The 19153-nt window shown below is 47.9% G+C and overlaps 1 protein-coding gene across 1 annotated transcript in view; it reads right to left on the bottom strand.

Moving 5' to 3' along the window:
- VWA2 (von Willebrand factor A domain containing 2) overlaps nt 1-19153 on the bottom strand; it is a 32050-nt gene that overhangs the window by 6187 nt on the left and 6710 nt on the right. The window contains exons 2-8 of the mRNA XM_040435197.1: nt 17110-17162; nt 15082-15156; nt 13746-13879; nt 11860-11969; nt 11076-11270; nt 10851-10984; nt 10635-10767 (exon numbers count right to left, since the gene is read on the bottom strand). Of these exons, the coding sequence (XP_040291131.1) occupies nt 10635-10767; nt 10851-10984; nt 11076-11270; nt 11860-11969; nt 13746-13879; nt 15082-15156; nt 17110-17149 (821 nt within the window). The 5' untranslated portion in view covers nt 17150-17162. The remainder of the gene's footprint in view (nt 1-10634; nt 10768-10850; nt 10985-11075; nt 11271-11859; nt 11970-13745; nt 13880-15081; nt 15157-17109; nt 17163-19153) is intronic.

Consider the following 19153-nt stretch of genomic DNA (forward strand, 5'->3'; position numbering starts at 1 on the left):
CAGCTCAGGTATAGGACTGCACGCTAGAATACTACTGCTCTCTGATATCAGCCACAGGACTGCACGCTATAATACTACTGCTCTCTGGTATCAGCCACAGGACTGCACGCTATAATACTACTGCTCTCCGATATCAGCCACCTCTACTACAGCTCAGGTACAGGACTGCACGCTATAATACTACTGCTCTCTGGTATCAGCCACCTCTACCACAGCTCAGGTATAGGACTGCACGCTATAATACTATTGCTCTCTGATATCAGCCACCTCTACTACAGCTCAGGTACAGGACTGCACGCTATAATACTACTGCTCTCTGGTATCAGCCACCTCTACTACAGCTCAGGAGATAGGACTGCACGCTATAATACTACTGCTCTCTGATATCAGCCACCTCTACCACAGCTCAGGTATAGGACTGCACGCTATAAGGCTGGGTTCACACCGGAGCGTTCTGAAAGGAGCGCTCTGTATGCGCGATTGTACGGGCGTTTACAATCGCGCATACAGAGACAAGCAAACACACATTGTCGCGCGTTCCCGAAAGTCTATGTACGGGAACGCGCGACAAACGCCCGAAAAAACGCTCATGTACTTGTTTGAGCGTCGGGCGTTTTACAGCGCGATCGTACGCGCTGTAAAACGCCCAGGTGAGAACCATTCCCATAGGGAAGCATTGGTTTCTCCTTGTTGAGCGTTTTACAGCGCGTAGGAACGCGCTGTAAAACGCTCAGGTGTGAACTGAGCCTAATACTACTGCTCTCTGGTATCAGCCACCTCTACCACAGCTCAGGTATAGGACTGCACGCTATAATACTACTGCTCTCTGATATCAGCGACCTCTACCACAGCTCAGGTACAGGACTGCACGCTATAATACTACTGCTCTCTGATATCAGCCACCTCTACTACAGCTGAGGACATAGGACTGCACGCTATAATACTACTGCTCTCTGGTATCAGCCACCTCTACCACAGCTCAGGTACAGGACTGCACGCTATAATACTACTGCTCTCCGATATCAGCCACCTCTACCACAGCTCAGGACATAGGACTGCACGCTATAATACTACTGCTCTCTGATATCAGCCACCTCTACCACAGCTCAGGTACAGGACTGCACGCTATAATACTACTGCTCTCCGATATCAGCCACCTCTACTACAGCTCAGGTACAGGACTGCACGCTATAATACTACTGCTCTCTGGTATCAGCCACCTCTACTACAGCTCAGGTACAGGACTGCACGCTATAATACTACTGCTCTCTGATATCAGCCACCTCTACTACAGCTCAGGACATAGGACTGCACGCTATAATACTACTGCTCTCTGGTATCAGCCACCTCTACCACAGCTCAGGTACAGGACTGCACGCTATAATACTACTGCTCTCTGATATCAGCCACCTCTACTACAGCTCAGGTACAGGACTGCACGCTATAATACTACTGCTCTCTGATATCAGCCACCTCTACTACAGCTCAGGACATAGGACTGCACGCTATAATACTACTGCTCTCTGATATCAGCCACCTCTACTACAGCTCAGGTACAGGACTGCACGCTATAATACTACTGCTCTCTGGTATCAGCCACCTCTACCACAGCTCAGGTATAGGACTGCACGCTATAATACTATTGCTCTCTGATATCAGCCACCTCTACTACAGCTCAGGTACAGGACTGCACGCTATAATACTACTGCTCTCTGGTATCAGCCACCTCTACTACAGCTCAGGAGATAGGACTGCACGCTATAATACTACTGCTCTCTGATATCAGCCACCTCTACCACAGCTCAGGTATAGGACTGCACGCTATAAGGCTGGGTTCACACCGGAGCGTTCTGAAAGGAGCGCTCTGTATGCGCGATTGTACGGGCGTTTACAATCGCGCATACAGAGACAAGCAAACACACATTGTCGCGCGTTCCCGAAAGTCTATGTACGGGAACGCGCGACAAACGCCCGAAAAAACGCTCATGTACTTGTTTGAGCGTCGGGCGTTTTACAGCGCGATCGTACGCGCTGTAAAACGCCCAGGTGAGAACCATTCCCATAGGGAAGCATTGGTTTCTCCTTGTTGAGCGTTTTACAGCGCGTAGGAACGCGCTGTAAAACGCTCAGGTGTGAACTGAGCCTAATACTACTGCTCTCTGGTATCAGCCACCTCTACCACAGCTCAGGTACAGGACTGCACGCTATAATACTACTGCTCTCTGATATCAGCGACCTCTACCACAGCTCAGGTATAGGACTGCACGCTATAATACTACTGCTCTCTGGTATCAGCCACCTCTACCACAGCTCAGGACATAGGACTGCACGCTATAATACTACTGCTCTCTGATATCAGCCACCTCTACCACAGCTCAGGTACAGGACTGCACGCTATAATACTACTGCTCTCCGATATCAGCCACCTCTACTACAGCTTAGGTACAGGACTGCACGCTATAATACTACTGCTCTCTGATATCAGCCACCTCTACTACAGCTCAGGTATAGGACTGCACGCTATAATACTACTGCTCTCCGATATCAGCCACCTCTACTACAGCTCAGGACATAGGACTGCACGCTATAATACTACTGCTCTCTGGTATCAGCCACCTCTACCACAGCTCAGGTACAGGACTGCACGCTATAATACTACTGCTCTCTGATATCAGCCACCTCTACTACAGCTCAGGTACAGGACTGCACGCTATAATACTACTGCTCTCCGATATCAGCCACCTCTACTACAGCTCAGGACATAGGACTGCACGCTATAATACTACTGCTCTCTGGTATCAGCCACCTCTACCACAGCTCAGGTACAGGACTGCACGCTATAATACTACTGCTCTCTGATATCAGCCACCTCTACCACAGCTCAGGTACAGGACTGCACGCTATAATACTACTGCTCTCTGATATCAGCCACCTCTACTACAGCTCAGGTATAGGACTGCACGCTATAATACTACTGCTCTCTGGTATCAGCCACCTCTACCACAGCTCAGGTATAGGACTGCACGCTATAATACTACTGCTCTCTGATATCAGCCACCTCTACCACAGCACAGGTACAGGACTGCACGCTATAATACTACTGCTCTCTGATATCAGCCACCTCTACTACAGCTCAGGTACAGGACTGCACGCTATAATACTACTGCTCTCCGATATCAGCCACCTCTACTACAGCTCAGGACATAGGACTGCACGCTATAATACTACTGCTCTCTGGTATCAGCCACCTCTACCACAGCTCAGGTATAGGACTGCACGCTATAATACTACTGCTCTCTGATATCAGCCACCTCTACTACAGCTCAGGTACAGGACTGCACGCTATAATACTACTGCTCTCTGATATCAGCCACCTCTACTACAGCTCAGGACATAGGACTGCACGCTATAATACTACTGCTCTCTGGTATCAGCCACCTCTACTACAGCTCAGGTATAGGACTGCACGCTATAATACTACTGCTCTCTGGTATCAGCCACCTCTACTACAGCTCAGGTATAAGACTGCACGCTATAATACTACTGCTCTCTGATATCAGCCACCTCTACCACAGCTCAGGTACAGGACTGCACGCTATAATACTACTGCTCTCTGGTATCAGCCACCTCTACTACAGCTCAGGAGATAGGACTGCACGCTATAATACTACTGCTCTCTGATATCAGCCACCTCTACCACAGCTCAGGTATAGGACTGCACGCTATAATACTACTGCTCTCTGATATCAGCCACCTCTACCACAGCTCAGGTATAGGACTGCACGCTATAATACTACTGCTCTCTGATATCAGCCACCTCTACTACAGCTCAGGTACAGGACTGCACACTATAATACTACTGCTCTCTGATATCAGTCACCTCTACTACAGCTCAGGAGATAGGACTGCACGCTATAATACTACTGCTCTCTGATATCAGCCACCTCTACCACAGCTCAGGTATAGGACTGCACGCTATAATACTACTGCTCTCTGATATCAGCCACCTCTACCACAGCTCAGGTATAGGACTGCACGCTATAATACTACTGCTCTCTGATATCAGCCACCTCTACTACAGCTCAGGTACAGGACTGCATGCTATAATACTACTGCTCTCTGATATCAGCCACCTCTACTACAGCTCAGGTACAGGACTGCACACTATAATACTACTGCTCTCTGATATCAGCCACCTCTACTACAGCTCAGGTACAGGAAGGACTGCACGCTATAATACTACTGCTCTCTGATATCAGCCACCTCTACTACAGCTCAGGTACAGGAAGGACTGCACGCTATAATACTACTGCTCTCTGATATCAGCCACAGGACTGCACGCTATAATACTACTGCTCTCCGATATCAGCCACCTCTACTACAGCTCAGGTACAGGACTGCACGCTATAATACTACTGCTCTCTGGTATCAGCCACCTCTACCACAGCTCAGGTATAGGACTGCACGCTATAATACTACTGCTCTCTGGTATCAGCCACCTCTACCACAGCTCAGGTATAGGACTGCACGCTATAATACTACTGCTCTCTGATATCAGCCACCTCTACCACAGCTCAGGTATAGGACTGCACGCTATAATACTACTGCTTTCTGATATCAGCCACCTCTACTACAGCTCAGGTACAGGACTGCACGCTATAATACTACTGCTCTCTGATATCAGCCACCTCTACCACAGCTCAGGTATAGGACTGCACGCTATAAGGCTGGGTTCACACCGGAGCGTTCTGAAAGGAGCGCTCTGTATGCGCGATTGTACGGGCGTTTACAATCGCGCATACAGAGACAAGCAAACACACATTGTCGCGCGTTCCCGAAAGTCTATGTACGGGAACGCGCGACAAACGCCCGAAAAAACGCTCATGTACTTGTTTGAGCGTCGGACGTTTTACAGCGCGATCGTACGCGCTGTAAAACGCCCAGGTGAGAACCATTCCCATAGGGAAGCATTGGTTTCTCCTTGTTGAGCGTTTTACAGCGCGTAGGAACGCGCTGTAAAACGCTCAGGTGTGAACTAAGCCTAATACTACTGCTCTCTGGTATCAGCCACCTCTACCACAGCTCAGGTATAGGACTGCACGCTATAATACTACTGCTCTCTGATATCAGCGACCTCTACCACAGCTCAGGTACAGGACTGCACGCTATAATACTACTGCTCTCTGGTATCAGCCACCTCTACCACAGCTCAGGTACAGGACTGCACGCTATAATACTACTGCTCTCTGGTATCAGCCACCTCTACTACAGCTCAGGTACAGGACTGCACGCTATAATACTACTGCTCTCTGATATCAGCCACCTCTACTACAGCTGAGGACATAGGACTACACGCTATAATACTACTGCTCTCTGGTATCAGCCACCTCTACCACAGCTCAGGTACAGGACTGCACGCTATAATTCTACTGCTCTCTAGTATCAGCCACCTCTACTACAGCTCAGGAGATAGGACTGCACGCTATAATACTACTGCTCTCTGATATCAGCCACCTCTACTACAGCTGAGGACATAGGACTGCACGCTATAATACTACTGCTCTCTGGTATCAGCCACCTCTACCACAGCTCAGGTACAGGACTGCACGCTATAATACTACTGCTCTCTGATATCAGCCACCTCTACCACAGCTCAGGACATAGGACTGCACGCTATAATACTACTGCTCTCTGATATCAGCCACCTCTACTACAGCTCAGGAGATAGGATTGCACGCTATAATACTACTGCTCTCTGATATTAGCCACCTCTACCACAGCTCAGGTACAGGACTGCACGCTATAATACTACTGCTCTCCGATATCAGCCACCTCTACCACAGCTCAGGTACAGGACTGCACGCTATAATACTACTGCTCTCTGATATCAGCCACCTCTACCACAGCTCAGGTATAGGACTGCACGCTATAATACTACTGCTCTCTGATATCAGCCACCTCTACTACAGCTCAGGTACAGGACTGCACGCTATAATACTACTGCTCTCTGATATCAGCCACCTCTACTACAGCTCAGGTACAGGACTGCACGCTATAATACTACTGCTCTCTGATATCAGCCACCTCTACTACAGCTCAGGTACAGGACTGCACGCTATAATACTACTGCTCTCTGGTATCAGCCACCTCTACTACAGCTCAGGTATAGGACTGCACGCTATAATACTACTGCTCTCTGGTATCAGCCGCCTCTACTACAGCTCAGGTATAGGACTGCACGCTATAATACTACTGCTCTCTGGTATCAGCCACCTCTACTACAGCTCAGGTACAGGACTGCACGCTATAATACTACTGCTCTCTGGTATCAGCCACCTCTACTACAGCTCAGGTACAGGACTGCACGCTATAATACTACTGCTCTCTGGTATCAGTGACCTCTACTACAGCTCAGGTATAGGACTGCACGCTATAATACTACTGCTCTCTGATATCAGCCACCTCTATCACAGCTCAGGTACAGGACTGCACGCTATAATACTACTGCTCTCTGATATCAGCCACCTCTACTACAGCTCAGGTACAGGACTGCACGCTATAATACTACTGCTCTCTGGTATCAGTGACCTCTACTACAGCTCAGGTACAGGACTGCACGCTATAATACTACTGCTCTCCGATATCAGCCACCTCTACCACAGCTCAGGTATAGGACTGCACGCTATAATACTACTGCTTTCTGATATCAGCCACCTCTACTACAGCTCAGGTACAGGACTGCACGCTATAATACTACTGCTCTCTTATATCAGCCACCTCTACCACAGCTCAGGTACAGGACTGCATGCTATAATACTACTGCTCTCTGATATCAGCCACCTCTACCACAGCTCAGGTACAGGACTGCACGCTATAATACTACTGCTCTCTGATATCAGCCACCTCTACCACAGCTCAGGTACAGGACTGCATGCTATAATACTACTGCTCTCTTATATCAGCCACCTCTACCACAGCTCAGGTACAGGACTGCACGCTATAATACTACTGCTCTCTGATATCAGCCACCTCTACCACAGCTCAGGTATAGGACTGCACGCTATAAGGCTGGGTTCACACCGGAGCGTTCTGAAAGGAGCGCTCTGTATGCGCGATTGTACGGGCGTTTACAATCGCGCATACAGAGACAAGCAAACACACATTGTCGCGCGTTCCCGAAAGTCTATGTACGGGAACGCGCGACAAACGCCCGAAAAAACGCTCACGTACTTGTTTGAGCGTCGGGCGTTTTACAGCGCGATCGTACGCGCTGTAAAACGCCCAGGTGAGAACCATTCCCATAGGGAAGCATTGGTTTCTCCTTGTTGAGCGTTTTACAGCGCGTAGGAACGCGCTGTAAAACGCTCAGGTGCGAACTGAGCCTAATACTACTGCTCTCTGGTATCAGCCACCTCTACCACAGCTCAGGTATAGGACTGCACACTATAATACTACTGCTCTCTGATATCAGCGACCTCTACCACAGCTCAGGTACAGGACTGCACGCTATAATACTACTGCTCTCTGGTATCAGCCACCTCTACCACAGCTCAGGTACAGGACTGCACGCTATAATACTACTGCTCTCTGATATCAGCCACCTCTACTACAGCTCAGGTACAGGACTGCACACTATAATACTACTGCTCTCTGATATCAGCGACCTCTATCACAGCTCAGGTATAGGACTGCACGCTATAATACTACTGCTCTCTGATATCAGCGACCTCTACCACATCTCAGGTACAGGACTGCACGCTATAATACTACTGCTCTCTGGTATCAGCCACCTCTACCACAGCTCAGGTACAGGACTGCACGCTATAATACTACTGCTCTCTGATATCAGCGACCTCTACCACAGCTCAGGTACAGGACTGCACGCTATAATACTACTGCTCTCTGGTATCAGCCACCTCTACTACAGCTCAGGTACAGGACTGCACGCTATAATACTACTGCTCTCTGGTATCAGCCACCTCTACTACAGCTCAGGTACAGGACTGCACGCTATAATACTACTGCTCTCTGATATCAGCCACCTCTACCACAGCTCAGGTACAGGACTGCACGCTATAATACTACTGCTCTCTGGTATCAGCCACCTCTACTACAGCTCAGGTACAGGACTGCACGCTATAATACTACTGCTCTCTGATATCAGCCACCTCTACTACAGCTGAGGACATAGGACTGCACGCTATAATACTACTGCTCTCTGGTATCAGCCACCTCTACCACAGCTCAGGTACAGGACTGCACGCTATAATACTACTGCTCTCTGATATCAGCCACCTCTACTACAGCTGAGGACATAGGACTGCACGCTATAATACTACTGCTCTCTGGTATTAGCCACCTCTACCACAGCTCAGGTACAGGACTGCACGCTATAATACTACTGCTCTCTGATATCAGCCACCTCTACCACAGCTCAGGACATAGGACTGCACGCTATAATACTACTGCTCTCTGATATTAGCCACCTCTACCACAGCTCAGGTACAGGACTGCACGCTATAATACTACTGCTCTCCGATATCAGCCACTTCTACTACAGCTCAGGAGATAGGACTGCACGCTATAATACTACTGCTCTCTGATATCAGCCACCTCTACTACAGCTCAGGAGATAGGACTGCACGCTATAATACTACTGCTCTCTGATATTAGCCACCTCTACCACAGCTCAGGTACAGGACTACACGCTATAATACTACTGCTCTCTGATATCAGCCACCTCTACCACAGCTCAGGTATAGGACTGCACGCTATAATACTACTGCTCTCTGGTATCAGTGACCTCTACTACAGCTCAGGTATAGGACTGCACGCTATAATACTACTGCTCTCTGATATCAGCCACCTCTACTACAGCTCAGGACATAGGACTGCACGCTATAATACTACTGCTCTCTGATATCAGCCACCTCTACTACAGCTCAGGAGATAGGACTGCACGCTATAATACTACTGCTCTCCGATATCAGCCACCTCTACTACAGCTCAGGTATAGGACTGCACGCTATAATACTACTGCTCTCTGGTATCAGCCACCTCTACCACAGCTCAGGTACAGGACTGCACGCTATACTACTACTGCTCTCTGATATCAGCCACCTCTACCACAGCTCAGGTACAGGACTGCACGCTATAATACTACTGCTCTCTGATATCAGCCACCTCTACTACAGCTCAGGTACAGGACTGCACGCTATAATACTACTGCTCTCTGATATCAGCCACCTCTACCACAGCTCAGGTACAGGACTGCACGCTATAATACTACTGCTCTCTGATATCAGCCACCTCTACTACAGCTCAGGAATAGGACTGCACGCTATAATACTACTGCTCTCTGGTATCAGCCACCTCTACTACAGCTCAGGTACAGGACTGCACGCTATAATACTACTGCTCTCTGGTATCAGACACCTCTACTACAGCTCAGGACATAGGACTGCACGCTATAATACTACTGCTCTCTGATATCAGCCACCTCTACTACAGCTCAGGAGATAGGACTGCACGCTATAATACTACTGCTCTCTGATATCAGCCACCTCTACTACAGCTCAGGTATAGGACTGCACGCTATAATACTACTGCTCTCTGATATCAGCCACCTCTACTACAGCTCAGGTACAGGACTGCACGCTATAATACTACTGCTCTCCGATATCAGCCACCTCTACTACAGCTCAGGAGATAGGACTGCACGCTATAATACTACTGCTCTCCGATATCAGCCACCTCTACTACAGCTCAGGTATAGGACTGCACACTATAATACTACTGCTCTCTGATATCAGCCACCTCTACTACAGCTCAGGTATAGGACTGCACGCTATAATACTACTGCTCTCTGGTATCAGCCACCTCTACTACAGCTCAGGACATAGGACTGCACGCTATAATACTACTGCTCTCTGATATCATCCACCTCTACTACAGCTCAGGAGATAGGACTGCACGCTATAATACTACTGCTCTCCGATATCAGCCACCTCTACTACAGCTCAGGTATAGGACTGCACGCTATAATACTACTGCTCTCTGGTATCAGCCACCTCTACTACAGCTCAGGACATAGGACTGCACGCTATAATACTACTGCTCTCTGATATCAGCCACCTCTACTACAGCTCAGGAGATAGGACTGCACGCTATAATACTACTGCTCTCCGATATCAGCCACCTCTACTACAGCTCAGGTATAGGACTGCACGCTATAATACTACTGCTCTCTGGTATCAGCCACCTCTACTACAGCTCAGGACATAGGACTGCACGCTATAATACTACTGCTCTCTGATATCAGCCACCTCTACCACAGCTCAGGTATAGGACTGCACGCTAGAATACTACTGCTCTCTGATATCAGCCACAGGACTGCACGCTATAATACTACTGCTCTCTGGTATCAGCCACAGGACTGCACGCTATAATACTACTGCTCTCCGATATCAGCCACCTCTACTACAGCTCAGGAGATAGGACTGCACGCTATAATACTACTGCTCTCTGATATCAGCCACCTCTACTACAGCTCAGGTACAGGACTGCACGCTATAATACTACTGCTCTCTGATATCAGCCACTTGTCAGGACAGTATATGTAGTCCCTCACAGACCTGTAGAAGGGACAGTGTCCTGCGTACACACGACTGGGGCCGGCGGCTCCTCTCCAGCACATGTAGTTCCCCGTCAGTTCCTTCACCGTTTCCAGGGTTTTCCGCTCACATGGGAAGGAATGGATTGTGCAACCTGGATGTGGAATATAATATTATTATACTCCAGACATGATCGCAGTGTGGCAGTGCTATAGCAAATGAGGAGCCATATTCTACCTGCTGGGACCGCGCTGCATACCGACGTGTTACTCAGAGCGCTGCACAGACCATTGACAGCGTCATTCACATGTTCAGCAAAAAATACGTGTTGCGCGGCCGGATCACTGGCGAGGGAATGAAGCTCCGCCCATCTGTGGATGAAACGCAGCGGTAAACCATCGTGAAGCTTTATCAGCCAGGTCTGGGCGCTGGCCCTTTAATTAATATACACAGTTTTCTTACCTTGGAAACTTTACACCAACTGCAAACACCTCGACCCCCTGCTCCTTGAGCTGCAGAGCCGGGACTGTCGGCTGCCCCTGGGACTTGCCATCAGAGAGAAGGATCAACATCTTGGGGACAGAAGAGTCTCGACCACCTGGAAAACCTTTCCGCAAAATATATTTTAGGGCCAGGCCGGTCTCAGTGCTGCCCCCTCTAGGAAAAGAAGGGTATATATGAGAAGACAAGATGACCGCTCCGACGGGGGTCTCACAGCTTTCCTAGAGAAGCGAATTTGTACCGGTGGCAGATTTACTTATCAGGAAGACAGGAAATCTGGGGTTAGGCAAAATCTCTGACAACCGGAAATGATGACAAGTCAGATGTCTTATAAACTGCAGCCCCTGAACAAGTAGAGATGCAGTGTAAAGCATGGAGAAGACGCTGAATATCTGATTAGGTGCATTTCATACTACCTCCGCCTCCAACAGACAAAGCAGCTAACCTGGAGTCACTGATAAGACCTCTGCCTCCATAGAGCTCAGCTGCAGTTTAAAGCATGGATCAGACTGCATTATACAATGCAGGTAAGCTGGAGTCACTAAAGGAGCAGAGCTGCAGTGTAAAGCACAGATCACACTGTAATAGACAATGCAGCAAGAGGTGTATCTTAATGGAGCAACGCCATAAAGCCGACACTCCAGATAGTAAACCGCAGGTAAGTATCACCTATAACGCGGTAAATAATTTTTATACTGAAACAGAAATTTGTCAAACACAATTACATCTAATAAATGGAACCTACTTAAACGCCACCGACTTGATCTTCTCTTTGACGTCTCCTTTAGCGAATCCCGAGTCTAGCCGGAGCTCAACCTGCGGAGTGGTGCTGTACTGAATGACCCCCACTCTTACCTGTGGAGTCGTAAAAAAAGTTGTCAGATGATAAACGCGCTGCAAAGGTGGACGAGCAGATATATGGACATGATGGGAGTCATCATCCATCACTTCAGCACCCACTCCAGGATCACTGCAATCACGTGAGAAGTCATCAGTAATGATGGGGGTCAACTTCAAAGTTCGCCTTAAAGCTGCCATTACACGTGGCCGAGGTGCGGTATCACTGATTGCGGGACTTTAATTGCAACCTGCAACCACAGCAAATACAGGTGCAGCCTGGCAATTCTCAGTACCCGCGGCTTGGCCGAGAACATGGCGGGTACTGGCGGGTTTACTACTACCCTGCACATGGGGAGCCGCACAATGTGCACTGAGGTTTGCAGCAGGACGAACCCTGCAGACATCCTGGGTTACTGGACGTCAATGATTCCAGTCCCATAAGAATTCAATGATGTCAGCTGTGTGACAGGAACACTTGGCCGTGTGCACCTGGTGCGTGCCTGGAGGAAGCCATCGGCAGCACCAGACCATGCACACCTTTATTATAACCCCCCCCATGCTGTAATTACTGGATCCGCTGACAGCTCCCGAGGCCTCTCAGACGTCGGCCGCACTCCCAGGATTAAGGCAGGAATGTTAATTCTCTGTATATTTATTACCTCCCGGAATTTTACCTCCTCATTCGAGAAGGATTAATATCTGCATACGGTAGCATTCGATTTTCAATGGCGCTGGGGTCCTGGGTTCGAATCCGACCTAGGACAACACCTGCATGGAGTTTGTATGTTCTCCCCGTGTTTGCCTGGGTTTCCTCCCACACTCCAAAGACATACAGACAGTTGGACGCTAATGTCTGTAAAGCGCTGCGCAATATAGTAGCGCTATGTAAGTGCATAAAATAAAAGTTTTCATGATTTGAGGTGAAGTTCACTGTTGCATTAACTAGGTCAGGAGGGGCTTTTAGGTACTGGAAGTAAATAATGACAATTCACAGACAGCAAGCAGAGATCTCAGAAACGGTGAGGACATGACAAAACACCTATCAGAAAGCTGCAGAACTTTTTCTTTTTAGGTCATAGAAAACAGCTCCACCATAATGGACAGGAGCTGAAAATATCTGAGGAACATCATCTCCTGTACAGACTGACCTATAACCACAGCAGCACCATCCTCTCCTGAGGTTTGCTACAATGTGTCACTGTAGGAGAAATGCATCAATGTAAATGTGTCTGTGGTGCAGGGAGATTTGTGCTGCTGCAGTGTTGTAAAATCCGGCAGAGGACCGGCCCACCAGATCCGGCGTCGCCAGATAATGCCCGGAACTGCCAGATCCACATTGACTATAATGGGATCCGACGGGCATGTGGACAGTTTCTGGCAGAAATGCCGGATTTCTGCCTGACAAAACTTTGTGAATGCATAACTTTTTCGTCCGACATTTATGCTGGAAAACAACTAGATCCCACTGTAGTCAATGGGGATGCGGTGGTTTGCAGTATTATCTGGCTATGATGGATACAGCCTCCTGGATTCCACTATGCAGATGTGAACACAGCCTTACATAGATCGTGAAAATGGTAAAGAATTGAAACACCGTCTATTAGAAAGTTGCCAAAGTTTTCATGATTTCCTTATTAAGCATTATTAAAAGAATGAATGAGCCTAAAGGATCTTGTAGAATTGAGCCAATGGTCGGCCTCTTCCCACCTTGAAATGGCTGAAATCAGAAAGCAACATCGAACAGCAAATGAGACACGGTGGGTTTCACGGACCCCTTTAAGCGTCACTTACCCGCTCAGCGCTAATGTCTAAAGCGTCACAGAGCTTTACTGCAAAGTGCTTGGACCTCTCAAAACTGCCCTTCCCAACACTATTGGAACCATCGAGGAGAATGAGGACGTCCAGGGGCGTCGAACAGAACATCCCTACAAAGGAAGGCACCGACAGTGAGCGATATTCTGCACGCTACAACTAAGAGCAGGTGATCTCAGGAGGAGTGTCGAGCAAACTTGTGTTTTAAGTTCGGATTATCGAAGAATCGCGTTATGGATTCTAAATTCTGTTATGGTCCGTGGTAGCGGAATCCATAACGGGATTCTTCGATAACCCGAACTTTAGACGCCGAACTTAAAACACAAGTTCGCTCAACACTACTCAGGAGCCTATTAGACCATATGTAGGTCAGCGCGCTCGGCTCCATCACCCCCAGCATCTGACAAGAGCAGGAACAGCCTTGGCAGCTGGGATTAACCTCTTGTTTGCTGCACAGACGTAGAATAGACTTTACACCACAAGGACCTGCAGGAACTTGTCCCATCATCAGCAGGTGAGGTCTGCCCCGATCAGCAGATGAAAGAGCGCAGATCTAGCAGGGGCGTCTCTTGTATAAATAGAGCCCCAGCCCTTGTGTACAAAAAAGTGCAGACGGGGGCAGATTAACCAGTGCAGGGGCCTTTACTGTCACAACCTTTGTACTGGTTGAAACTGGCTTTACAATAATGTGTAACTAAGAAACAATAGAAGGGGGACCACGGCCTTAATTCCTGGAAAAAGGGTCCGTAGTATATAGAGGACCCCCAGTCACCACTGCTGCAGGAATGGTCCACACCGACCAAAAACATCTGACAACAATATTTTACACTTTAGGCAACCTAAAGTGAAATGTGGTGGAGGAGGGGGCATGGTCAGCTACACTAACCAGCTTCACTCCAAATTCATCAATGCAATTTAAAGAGGCTCCAGTAGGGGGCGGCATAGAAAATCTGGAGCAGCATTTCCAGACAAAAGTGTTAGGTTCAGGCATCCTCAAACGACGGCCCTCCAGCTGTTGCAAAACTACAACTCCCAGCATGCCGAACAGCCTACAGGTATCAGCAGGGCATTGTGGGAGTTGTAGTTTTACAACAGCTGGAGGGCCGCAGGTTGAGGATGCCTGGAAGATTCTCCAAACAACCTGTGACTTTGATAAATGTGACTGAAAGTACTGTACGGCAACACAGCCTCAAAAAAACGGACTTCAAATCTCCCCCTCATGATAAACTCTTCATTTCTACATCCGTTCCATCAGTAGCCAGTGACAATCCTGTAAGATGTGACAGATCAGAAGACTCGGAGGATGGGGACTTACTGGCGGCGGCGGCGGCGATCTTGGCAGTAATCTGTGGGTTCACGTGGAGCTGCTGGACAGCGAGACCTGGAAATACTGGAGGAGAAGAGGACAGCGCCGTTATAAAGTTATAATCATCAATGAAGCTTCACTACTGTACAATGAAAGGTTCTGCAGATTTCTAATGGACTCTGATTAGATTCCTCACCATTTTCAAAATCTCTGCTTGCTGGAACATTCTTGTTTACATACAGGAGCTGAACTCTCATACAGATCTAAAGGGTTTGTTACAATGTATCCTGCAACAGAGATCTCTATCCTATCCTGGACTCTAGACTCATACACTGTAACAACACTCCTGCTCAGGAACGGCTGTTTGTTTTTTAAGGAGAAGAATTTATTGTTTTCAGTAAACTCGTATATGTTAAAGGGTCCTTCAATCCACCCCATACATCTCCACTACCAGGCTTGCGCCACATTAGGCCTCTTTCACATGTCAGTGACTGACATACGTGTATCCATTGACTTTAATGTCTGTATTCACACATCAGTGGTTTTCCATGGATCAGGGAGACACCACAGACGCACCACATATAGTCTATGGGTCCGTTAAAAACCACGGACAGAACATTGATGGATTGCTGATAGGACAGGCGCTGGAATACAGACGACACTCGGAGGACAAAGAACATACACACGGACCAAACATGGATCCTTCACAGACCTCTTCATGGAGGAGTCACTGACCGTCATGGATGTCATCGCGGACGTGCGGGGGACCTCTGCACATACACTGCGGTCCTGGACTACGGGGTATCTGCTGCAGCTTGGGACGGCTCCAGATGTCTCGTGTACAGAGAATTCCTCCGCTGAACTCAGGAAGACATCATTTATCGACAAACACAAACCCCAGAGGATCTGACAGTTTATGGCAAATACTCCGCACAGATTCCAGGCGCGGGGAGTCACAGGTCGCTCGGGTCAGTGGCACATTTGGCGCTGAAATTCTTCACATGTCGTGCAACCGAACCGGTCGCCATTTTTTGTTTGCAAATATAAATGATGCCATCAGAGGAGACGCCGAGGTCGGAGAGGAATGAAACAAATCCATAAATCATCAATAAGGCTGATGCCGTCAGCAATGGCCGTGTTCGTGTCTTCGTCCACACTTTACTGCGGGTTTTCTCCATTGTTGCAGATACAAAGGATCATTATAGATAGGACTTTTCATGTTCATGTGGGTGAGCGGCAGGAATCCTCAGATCTCGGCGGTTTGCACTGCTGCGTATCCACAGGACTACTAACCCCATCGTCAGTCAGCGAGGTTAAGCCACCGACCATTTGTGTCACAGTGGATTTTGTTTTCAGCCATCCTGGAAATGTACCTGTGCGGAGACCCCGGTCACACTGAAATCCACGGGGAAATGCAGTCTGAACATACCCGTAAGGAAGAGGACTAGCGCCAGCCACATGGACGCTGTGTGATGTGACGGTGATTACTCTCTCATTGTTTTCCAATATTTTCATGTGCGGGAAAAAGTTTATTTTTTTCTGTGAATGTAATTTTTTGTGCGTCTCCTCTCTGGTATGTTTGATTGCTTCTGTAATTCCGTATCGCAGCGGATTATTCCTGACAGATGGCTAGGTCTGAGCCTGCCTCATATCCCACCAGCAGTGTAAGGCCTCATGCACACAAACGTTTTTTTGCTTTCCGTGTACGGGCCGTATTTTGATTCCGTATACGGAACCATTCATTTCAATGGGTCCGCAAAAGATGCGGAAAGCACTCTGTGTGGTGTCCGCATCCGTTGCTCTGTTCCGTGGCCCCGCAAAAATTATGAGGCATGTCCTATTATTGTCCGTTTTGCGGACAAGAATAGGCATTTCTATAATGGGCCTCCTGTTCTGTTCCGCAAACTGCGGAAGGCACACGGGCGGCATCCGTTTTTTTGCGGATCCACAATTTGCAGCCCACAAAAAACGTCACGGTCGTGTGCATGAGCCCTTAATGTACAGACCAGATTACTGATGTGATGTAGCGACACTCACCGTAGAAGAGGAGAACAAAGCCGCTTCCCCGGAGCATCATTCCACAGACGGATCTAAGAGAGAAGATACCAGATAGCGGTGCTCAATAATACAAGTACAACATCGCAGGGTATATACATCTGTGCAGTGCTTTATAATACCGCCATACAGTGCAGCTTTATAAGACCTACATATCACTGTACAGTGCTTTATAATACCGCCATACAGTGCAGACAATACAGCTTTATAAGACCTACATATCACTGTACAGTGCTTTATAATACCGCCATACAGTGCACACAATATAGCGTTATAAGACCTACATATCATGCGCAGTGCTTTATAATACCGCCATACAGTGCACACAATACAGCTTTATAACACCTACATATCACTGTACAGTGCTTTATAATACTGCCATACAGTGCAGACAATGCAGCGTTATTAGACCTACATATCATGCGCAGTGCTTTATAATACCGCCATACAGTGCAGACAATGCAGCGTTATTAGACCTACATATCATGTGCAGTGCTTTATAATACCGCCATACAGTGCAGACAATGCAGCTTTATAAGACTTACATATCACAATGCAATGCTTTATAATACCGCCATACAGTGCAGACTATACAGCATTATAAGACCTACATATCATGCGCAGTGCTTTATAATACCGCCATACAGTGCAGACAATACAGCGTTATTAGACCTACATATCACAATGCAATGCTTTATAATACCGCCATACAGTGCAGACAATACAGCGTTATAAGACCTACATATCATGCGCAGTGCTTTATAATACCGCCATACAGTGCAGACAATACAGCGTTATAAGACCTACATATCATGCGCAGTGCTTTATAATACCGCCATACAGTGCAGACAATACAGCGTTATAAGACCTACATATCACTGTACAGTGCTTTATAATACCGCCATACAGTGCAGACAATGCAGCGTTATGAGACCTACATATCACTGTACAGTGCTTTATAATACCGCCATACAGTGCAGACAATGCAGCGTTATAAGACCTACATATCATGCGCAGTGCTTTATAATACCGCCATACAGTGCAGAAAATACAGCGTTATAAGACCTACATATCATGCGCAGTGCTTTATAATACCGCCATACAGTGCAGACAATACAGCGTTATAAGACCTACATATCATGCGCAGTGCTTTATAATACCGCCATACAGTGCAGACAATACAGCGTTATAAGACCTACATATCATGCGCAGTGCTTTATAATACCGCCATACAGTGCAGACAATACAGCGTTATAAGACCTACATATCATGCGCAGTGCTTTATAATACCGCCATACAGTGCAGACAATACAGCGTTATAAGACCTACATATCATGCGCAGTGCTTTATAATGCATGTTGCAATCTCACATATTTAGGGTAAAATATAACTGAATAGTTAAGATTTATTCTTTCAACTATTTACTGGGATTTTTTTGGAATCATGGGGGAGGGGTCGTTATGGGCCCAAGATTATGAACCTTCAGCACAATACAGGGGCCATTGTTCCCCCGTCATTTATATCTCATCACGGGGCCGCAGCTTCACTGACCCAGATAAACGCCCCATAAGACGGGGCCCGGGGTAGGAGCTGGCCCCAGGCCAAAGATAAAAGTCCATGCGGCGTCCACCTGCCAATCCCACCCCCCGCTTCCCTTCATCACACCGTTACCCCTCTGATAATTACAGAGCGGAGGCGCAAACAAGGTGTCAATTAACCTCTTCATGTCTGCCCACTCCAGTTCTTATTTATCGCCTGATTAACCATCGCACCGCCCTCTTCTACCGACGTCCTTTCATCTGGTTATATGGGAGGACAATTCCAGCTGAACCCAGCTTTCCCAGATCCCTGAACGGCAAACGTGTCCAGTTCTTTCCCCTCACGCCCAGGACAGCTCCTGTGGAAATAGCCATGGCAGCCACAGTCCCACGTGGGTTATCACCCAGCTTTCCCAAACCCCTGACTGGCACATCTGTAGTGATGCACCCAGCACCCTGTACCGGAGTATAACCAGAGGGAGATAAAG

Source organism: Bufo bufo, chromosome 6, assembly GCF_905171765.1.
Source record: "Bufo bufo chromosome 6, aBufBuf1.1, whole genome shotgun sequence".
Lineage (NCBI taxonomy): Eukaryota > Metazoa > Chordata > Amphibia > Anura > Bufonidae > Bufo > Bufo bufo.